At 45.1% G+C, this 9,181-nt stretch overlaps 2 protein-coding genes across 2 annotated transcripts in view; one reads left to right on the top strand and one right to left on the bottom strand.

Moving 5' to 3' along the window:
* Positions 1–2,711, bottom strand: part of LOC106814133 (2-oxo-4-hydroxy-4-carboxy-5-ureidoimidazoline decarboxylase-like) — a 10,809-nt gene extending 8,098 nt beyond the window's left edge. Inside the window, exon 1 of the mRNA XM_014818418.1 lies at positions 2,301–2,711. Within this exon, the coding sequence (XP_014673904.1) occupies positions 2,301–2,490 (190 nt within the window). The 5' untranslated portion in view covers positions 2,491–2,711. The remainder of the gene's footprint in view (positions 1–2,300) is intronic.
* Positions 2,712–4,651: 1,940 nt separating this feature from the next.
* LOC106814128 lies at positions 4,652–5,816 on the top strand. Its single transcript, XM_014818414.1, has 3 exons — positions 4,652–4,810; positions 5,219–5,430; positions 5,741–5,816. Exons 1-3 carry the CDS (start codon positions 4,706–4,708, stop codon positions 5,814–5,816), a joined length of 393 nt encoding a protein of 130 aa, XP_014673900.1. The 5' UTR covers positions 4,652–4,705.
* Positions 5,817–9,181: the final 3,365 nt, after the last annotated feature.

The following is a 9,181-nucleotide window of genomic DNA, read 5'->3' on the forward strand; positions in this document are numbered from 1 at the left end:
ATGTGCTTGCGTGCGCGCGGAGGTGCAAGTGTGTGTGCGTGCCTACATGCGTGCCGACATCCGTTCGGGCATGCGTGAATGTGCTTGCGTGCGCGCGGAGGTGCAAGTGTGTGTGCGTGCCTACATGCGTGCCGACATCCGTTCGGGCATGCGTGAATGTGCTTGCGTGCGCGCGGAGGTGCAAGTGTGTGTGCGTGCCTACATGCGTGCCGACATCCGTTCGGGCATGCGTGAATGTGCTTGCGTGCGCGCGGAGGTGCAAGTGTGTGTGCGTGCCTACATGCGTCCCTACATGCGTTCGGGCATGCGTGAATATGCCAGCGTGCGCGGGTAGGTGCAACTATGCGTGCGTGCGTGCCTGCAAACGTGCCGACATGCGTTCGGGCATACGTGAATGTGCGTGCGTGCGTGCGGAGGTGCAAGTGTGCGTGCGTGCGTGCTTGCGTGCGTGCGTACGTGCGTGCGTGCGTGCGTGGATGGCGTGACTACGTATAAGCTGTTATTTCACCAAGTGGCGAGATAGATAAGAGATGTTTCGCAAAAAGAAATGCGAAATTTATAAGCCTACATGTATAGAAACACGTTTCCGCGGCGCGGCACGCTTGCAAATAAAAATTATTCTTTTTGTCTCGCTGAATGGAAAAGCAAAGCGACATTTGAACATTGATTATTTAACAACTCTTGCATTTCTGCTTATGTGTACAAGCGCGCCCATTTAGTGGTATTTTGCTGCGTCAGGCTGAAATCTTACCATAGAGCAAAACCAATCAGTAATCTGAAGTTGATAACGTACACAGTACACAGAGTTATAATAACTGCATTCACTTACCTATATATAGATGTTATATTTCGATATTTCTCAGTAGAGTGCACATCACATCGTTACCAACTTGTATGTACCAACCAGAAAACCAGAAAGAGAAGATAGGAGAGGAGAATAGAAGAGAAGAGAAGATAGGGGACGGAAGGAGAGGAGATGAGAGACGAGAGGAGAGGAGAATAGAAGAGAGGAGAGGAGAATAGAAGAGACGAGAAGAGAAGAGAAGGATAGACCAGGAGAGAAATACTGGTATGTATATACTAAAATCATTCATTTTATTTTCTCTTCTGTTCTCATGTCGATGAAAAAGTTAGTGTTTTTGCTGCTGCTACTATTATATTACCAATGTTAACGCTAAGATAACACTTAATATGTATGTGATCGACAGATAAAGCATACAAATGCACGAATTAAACCTTATTAAATGCAATTATCTATTATATGATTATAATATATATAGTAATAAAAGTATGTTATTATTATATATGCTTTATATTGCAATTAAAATTAAATGCACAAAACCTTCTGTAACTGTGCTAGCTATATGCTTCATTCGCACCTACTTTCCCCTATATCTATACAGAACCTGTATCGTTAATGTACAAGATCTGGATCCGGAGCACAACCAAAATCTAGTCCACTGGTTGTTGGCCCAAGACCAACCCGTCCAAAACAATTCATCAAAATTCGTCCGTAACTTTTTGAGATATCCTGTTGACAGACAAACAAACCAACAAGCCAACCAACAAACAAACGAACAGGTGCGAAAACAACGTCCTTGGCGGAGGTAATATTGACATTCACTTGCTTAACAACGCGCTCATTCGGACATTCCTAATATAACACAGAAACCAGTTCTGCTCGCTATACGCAATTTGTTATCGCGAATAGCCTGCCCTGCAGCCAGTTATATACACACTTTATACAGTTTATATCACACTTTACACACTCGTTCCATGGTACACGCGTACCTACATCACTCATGCAGCTAACATCTCGGTGTGCCTGTGAGTGCGCATGCATAGAGTCCACACTCAGTTGAGTCTAGCGCGCACACCCACGCACGCACGAACGCGCGCACACCCACGCACGCACGGACGTGCGGACACCAACAAACGCACGGACGAGCGCAAACCCACGTACGCACGGACGCGCGCAAACCCACGTACGCACGGACACGCGGACACCCACGCACGCACGGACGCGCGCACACACATGCACGCGCGCACTCACACAAATATATATCATGCAGGAGTAAATAATCTCAAACATATATAAATTAGTACTTACATACATTGGGCTGACTGTCTAAAAATCGCACTATAACTATACCTATATAAATCAGTACTTATATACCTACATTGGGCTGACTTGTCCAAGTATCTCACAAGAAACATTATCTCAATTTCACAAGACTCACGAAGTCTAATAAGATAGATAATATGTCGATCTATATATTGATTAGTATATACATACTTACGTGGAGCAGGTTGGCCGTCTAAGAACTGGCAGAAGGCAGCGTGTAGGTGTGCTGCGGTTCTGTAAGGCCTGTTCTCGTATATAGCAGCTGCTATGTACGCACCGCGTTCTACACAGTTCCCGAACACGCGAATAAACTTTTCGTAGTCCATCGCATTCACGTCGGAGATCGATCGCGGTCCGTCCGCCATGTTTATAACGTAATTGCACGCTTGCCAATGGTTAAAATCTTGCTAAACAATGTTTAGCCCGGTCCGAAGCACACGTTGGACTAGCCGGACCAGACTCTACGACTCTGTTTTGGTTCACGTATAGTTTCACGGTTTACCTTCTCGCCACGCAAAGTGAGAAGCGATAAGGTAACTTGTGGCTGGCTAACCTTGCACCTGTTAAACACGGGGAACCACTATTGACGTATGGTGTCTGCCGCTAATAAATTCCACGCGTACTCACGACCCTGACCAACTCGTGCGTATCGCTCCAGCGCTGTGGTATTGGGGTCACCTTCGCACCTATACACACACACGTTTCACGGATCAAGAAGCGAAAGCAGTTTATAGGTTATCTATCGATCTATCTATCTATCTATCTATCTATTTATCTATCTATCTATCTATCTATCTATCTATCTATCTATCTGTCTATCTATCTATCTATCTATCTATCTATCTATCTATCTATCTATCTATCTATCTATCTATCTATCTATCTATCTATCTGTCTATCTATCTATCTATCTATCTATCTATCTATCCATCTATCCATCTATCTTTTTATCTATCTATCTATCTATTTATCTATGTATGTATGTATCAAGACCGTATAAAGTCCGTATATCCCCGTTTTATTTCGACGATTCATTGCGGTATTATTGATCAGCTGTCCTACCTTGCTAATATTAAACAAACCGCTTGTCCCTACGATGCCCCTACGCTGAGATAATGAGCGGTGAAAATCAGGTATTTTCGCCGAAATCCGAATCAGATGACTAGGACCCTGACGTGCACGGGTGATGCAACTCCCTTGGTCCAGTATATCTCCGAGCGTCGCACCCCCCCATGTCCGCCACGTGCTCGGCCGGTGCAACTCCCTCGCCCCGTGCGTGTACGTGGTGGCGCAACTCCCTTACCTCCCACACCTGGTAGCTATGGGACCCCCTCCCCCGCGCTTGTATGTGTCGTCAGGGAAAACTTTCTACCTGTCGCTAGGGGAACTTTCTATCTCTGTTGCTGTTGAACTGGTCTCTGGTTGTATGATGTCATCCCCCCTGAAATCTCTACACTAGTGCCAAACAAGCCTACTAAAGTTAACATGTGTAACAGTTTAAGAGATCCTATCTTATCGTTCTCTCCAACGATGGCTAGGTAGGCTCATAGAAATAGAATAGAATACAATTTCATTCGTAGAATATTATCACTTAGTAACGCTGAGAGGGTCTATGTCCCCCGGGCCCGGGGTACTGCCGGAACGTACCCTGGGTACGGTCCGGTATACCGGAACGTACCCCTGGTACTATCTAATATGCCGGACCGTACCTCGCCTACTCCACTAACGAGTCTAGGGAGTCGCCTACGCCTACTGCCTAACCCTAACCCTAACCCAAACCCAAACCCGAACCCTAACCCTAACCATAACCCTAATCCTAACCCTAACCATATCAAATAGTGACCAGGGTACGTTCCGGCAGTACCCTGGGGAACATAGACCCTATGAGCCTTAGGAACATCAATTATTCAAATATGACCTCTCCTTACAAGTCGTCTGTGAAAACGGGAGGTTTGCTACACAGTATAGTGAGTGTTTGCTAGGGCTACATGGTTATGGAGCAAACGATAAACTGTTATTATAATTACGATAGCTATTAACATGAAAATGTGAATGAAATGGCTAGAAGTATAAGCAGTTTTTAATTATAATTTTTACTTGGAGCATAGACTGGTTATTTGTGCCATGGCCGGCGGGAACGCGCGGGTCCTGTCGCCGGCTTGCTCTGACCAGCTGGAGATCATTCGCCTGCTACTGGAGGCCGGCGCCGACCCCAACGCCGTGGGCTCGTACGGACAGACCTCCCTGCACATGGCGACTCGCTCTGGCCGGCTGGACATCATGCGCCTGCTACTGGAGGCCGATGCCGACCCCAACGTCGCCGAGACGAAGAGTGGAGAGACGCCGCTGATGATGGCGGTGTTGACCCGCGAGGAGGCGGCGGTGCGGATGCTGTTCTCACACGGCGCCGACGCCAACGCCACGGACTCGTACGGACAGACCACCATGTACCAGGCGGCTTGCTATGGCAGGCTGGACATCATGCGCCTGCTACTGGAGGCCGGCGCCGACACCAACGCCGCGGACTCGTACGGAGTGACCTCCTTGCACATCGCGGCTCGCTCTGTCTGGCTGGACATCATGCGCATGCTACTGGAGGCCGGCGCCGACGCCAACGTCGCCGCGACGGAAGAAAGGGGGAGTTTCACCGCGTTACACTACACCTGTGATCGACTTCGAACCGAGGTAAAACTACGGGCGTACGTTGCGAATGATTGAGACCGAATTTTAGCAATGTCCTAATGTATTTTCTTATAGATGGTAAAGGTAATACTAATTGGTTAAGAGTTAATAATAGATTAGTGTAATTAGTTTCACCGCATTACACTACTCCTGCAATCTACTCGGGAACGAGAAAAAATGTGGGCGTACGTTGTGAACGACGGAGCCAATTTTAGCGATGTTCCAATGTATTTTTGTCTAGATAATAAAGGTAATCAGTAATAGTAATCGGTGAATAGTTAATAATTTAATAATAGTAATAGTTAGTAATCGGCAACAGTAATAAAAGTAGTATGCTCTGATAAACTTGTTCTTTAAGGAACGAACCTAAAATCGGGTTGTTAATGATCCTCGTTTCTTTCGTTCACACAGATGATTACTCACCTCTTGAAACACGGAGCTGACCCGAACCTCGTCGATTGTAACAAGAGGACACCGCTCGCTATAATAGGCAGCAAGGCGGAGGTGAGAAGCCCCAGAATGAGTGAGCGAGGAGCACCCGCAGCACCAGCAGAACAAGCGGAGTCAGTGGTACAAGCGGCGTCAGCTCTCCTACAGACGTGTCCGCCGGCGTACTTCTACAGGTTAACATACGCGACAGCAAGGGCGACACCCCGCTGCACAGCTTCTGTAGGGCGATCCTCGCATGCAAAGACGATGTTTACGCGCGAGAGAGGGAGGGATGCGTGCAGATAGTGCACGCGCTGCTGTTTAACCACGGCGCACACGTCGACAGGGAACCACGAACGCACGGGGAGAGACGCCGTACAAACTCTAGCGCCGGATTTACCCGACGCGTTTCCGCGGCAACGTGGAGTCGAGCGACGAGATACATGGCAGAATGAGCGCGCAGTATCATTCGCTGAAGTGCCCCTGCGCGCGCGTTATCGTCAGACACAGCGTTGCATACGAGAACAGGCTGCCTCCGAGTCTCATACAGTTTGTCAGGGCACACGCTAGACCAACGTAGGCGACACTAAGCGTGTTAACCGAGGAAGCCCATGTAGGATCGGAGATGCGATAACCCAGAAGATATTATCAATACTTGGTAGATCTATGTTCTAATTGTTGCACGTGTTGGCAGACGTATTTCATTGCAATGTAAAATCGAGTATATGTAGTAACACTATTCTGTATTCAGTTTATATAGAAATGTGTAGATTATCGGTATGATGCCTTGGTGAATTGGCGCGATTTAATAACCACGAGTACAAAATTAATGTTAAAGGTTTGCAAATCATTTTGCTCTGTAAAAAACTCTAAAGGCTTAGTTGGGTTCTGAATATTTAAAAAAATAAAAATAAAACATAACTATTTTACCATGAAATGTATGCAAGTCGGAAAGTAGGCCTACTTATTACCACCAGAATCACATTTGATGTGCTCCTGCTACCACACACCACCAAAAAATATACCACACACCATAATTAATGACCCGCTGTTCAGACGACCCACTTGTCATAATGTACCCATTAATAGGGTATATATATATATACTATAGAATGTATATGCAGTCCAACCATAGACTGAAAGGACACTACGCCCTATACTTATAGGGAAGAAGCCCGCTATGTTTAATGCTCAAACATGTGCATAGTCAACGCAGATATCTTTTTTGAATAACTGGAATGCATCCACACCATGCGTGCATACCACGCGACACACACGTTGTTCTCGGCGCGACATCTGGCGGTCATATCTCATAACATCTCCCCTCTTTAATGAAAATAAACATTTCCTGCGTGAGTTCTTCATAGGTATGCACTAGAAGTGCATATGTAACTCAAAATAAAAACATAACAAAGCCAAGCGAACGTACGTACTCACTGTCTGCTTGATCTTTGCCCTTACGTTGTAGCTGCGCTGAGGTGACCATGACAGAAGAGCGGCGGTTGGCGAGTGACATACGTGCTTGACGTACTTATGTGGCACATCGCGCTTGGGGGGAGGCGTAGTGTAGCATTTTCTAAGGCGTGTTCAACAGGGCGAACGCTCTCAGCACAAACGCAGCGCCACTTGAACGACACCGAGCTATGCACCGAGCGCTCGCTTTATCCAAGATGGCGACTTCCTCAGCAGATTTCATCGAGAGATTTTAATGGTCTTCGAACAAATACTGTTAAACGAAGTAGCAGACGAAATTGATATGAAATAAATTCAGAAGTGAATGAATGATTAAAAAATAAAATGAAGTTGAAACAGAGTGAAATTGAAGTCAGGAGTGTTAGATTCGCATTCACCAGATTGCCCGTCGCCATCTTGAAAACAACTCGCGCGCTGCGCGAACAGCATCGGGAGCCTGATCGCGCGCGCTCGCGAGCGCTCGACCGTGCGGTGTCGTTCAGAAGGCAAGCGCACGCGAGCGTTCGCGCTGTTCAACACGCATCTGGTGATGGTTATGGTGAATAGATAAGCAGATGATTGAGGATAAAGTTGACAATATTCATTCTGCGTTGCATTACATTATGACTGTGGTGGTACTACTACTGACACCTGGTGGTAGTAGAAAACATAAACATCAGATACATTACTGAACGTGACAGGTAGGTCTGTGTGCTGCAGCCGCATCAGCTGCGGTCGGCTCTGCGGCGGAGTGTATGGTAGAAGGTTTCCTCGTCACTCTCCGTTACGTCTAGCTGAGCGACCACGGGAGATCTGCTAGCCAGCTTCCTCGAGCGGTTCGAATGACTGCCACTCTTTTCTTCGCTGCCACGCTTCTACAACACGAGCAACTTCGAAAATGTTTTAAATGCTGTATACGCCATATTTTTCGCGTACAGATGTTTTCGCGAATTCAGACTTCGCTAGTGGTTAATTTTGCGGTCGGTGAATTATGAATTATTTCGTATGAATTATTCGCGTGTTGTTATTTTCGCGTCAGGAACGCGTTCGCGAAATTCGCGAAAATTAAACCACCGCGAAATATACAGCTCATACAGTAGGCCAGAACAAAGGCAATCTTAATACATCCCAGCGATTGTAAAAACGGACACAATGTTCGATATCTATTTAATAAGATAACTATCGAGAATACACAGATATGATTAATCATGATCATAATAATCAAACACTCGTTTCTGGTGATTAATTGATTAATCAATTGATTAATTGATCAACCCAAGGTAATTGATGTAATTGTGATACGTACGTGTGATTGTTACACATCGCAGTCGATAAACGACAATCAGACCTTTCTTCAAATGACAAAGAGTTGGAAAGGTGTACATTGTTTGTCAGAAATGATATGAATTTTTGAATTTTTCTATGAAACATGCTGAAGACGTCAGTATTGGGTATCGCTGCTTCCGAGACGGAGCTTCGGGCTTCTGCACAGCCGAGGAAAGTAAGGCCACGATGCCTATAGATGGCGCCACTTTACCTTTCCTCGCGTTCCGACAGCTATCAGGAGAATAACAACAACGATAATAAAAGATAAGAATAAAAAATAAATAAAAAATAAATAAAATATAATAAAAGATGGAACAAAACAGCGAGATATAAAAGAATAAAAGCTCCCTGGAGCTCCCGGTTAGAAAGTGTGGCGACGTGTGAACCCCATAGAAATAATATAGATAACCATATCAAGTTATCTATATTATTTCTATGATGACCCCACTCCGTACGTGGATGTGGCTGAGCTTGCCCCTGCGTGTATAAAATTGCTGTTTATGAATTCTTCTGATTTATTGTTTATTCATGGACATTTTCGTTTATTTTTTCATAGCAAGTTTTTGTTTATTCGTGAGAATTTGTTATTCTTTTTTGTTATACGTGTTATTTTGTATGATTATTACCATATTCTGTTGATGATTTACTAACGTGAAATGCAGAATGATTATCAGATTGTTTACCAGCTAGCAAAGACATACCTATGACCCTATAAAGACGTGTCATTTTTCACCAAAATAGTATTCACCACGTTTCTACCATACAAAACTTCTAAGTTGCAAGCCTGCATTTAATAATAGAATGAACTAATAATTTAATTTGATAATATTTTAATAACTGATGTACTAAAGCTATTGGAATGCAACAGTAGGGTGTTTATTTGTGCTTGACAATCATCGGATTTGTCAGGGGCCGGTGCAAACAGTGCATATAACAGCAACCTAATAAAAATATGATGAAGTTAGAAACAACCATTGCATACGATTGCAATATACTCATATACATATAATATACATATAATATATACATATAAACGCACGCACACGCACACGCACACGCACACACGCACACGCACACACACGCGCACGCACGCACGCACACGCACGCACGCACACACACACACACGCACACACACACACACACACACAAATACACACACACACACAC

This window comes from Priapulus caudatus, unplaced genomic scaffold, assembly GCF_000485595.1.
Source record: "Priapulus caudatus unplaced genomic scaffold, Priapulus_caudatus-5.0.1 Scaffold874, whole genome shotgun sequence".
NCBI classification, from domain to species: domain Eukaryota; kingdom Metazoa; phylum Priapulida; class Priapulimorpha; order Priapulimorphida; family Priapulidae; genus Priapulus; species Priapulus caudatus.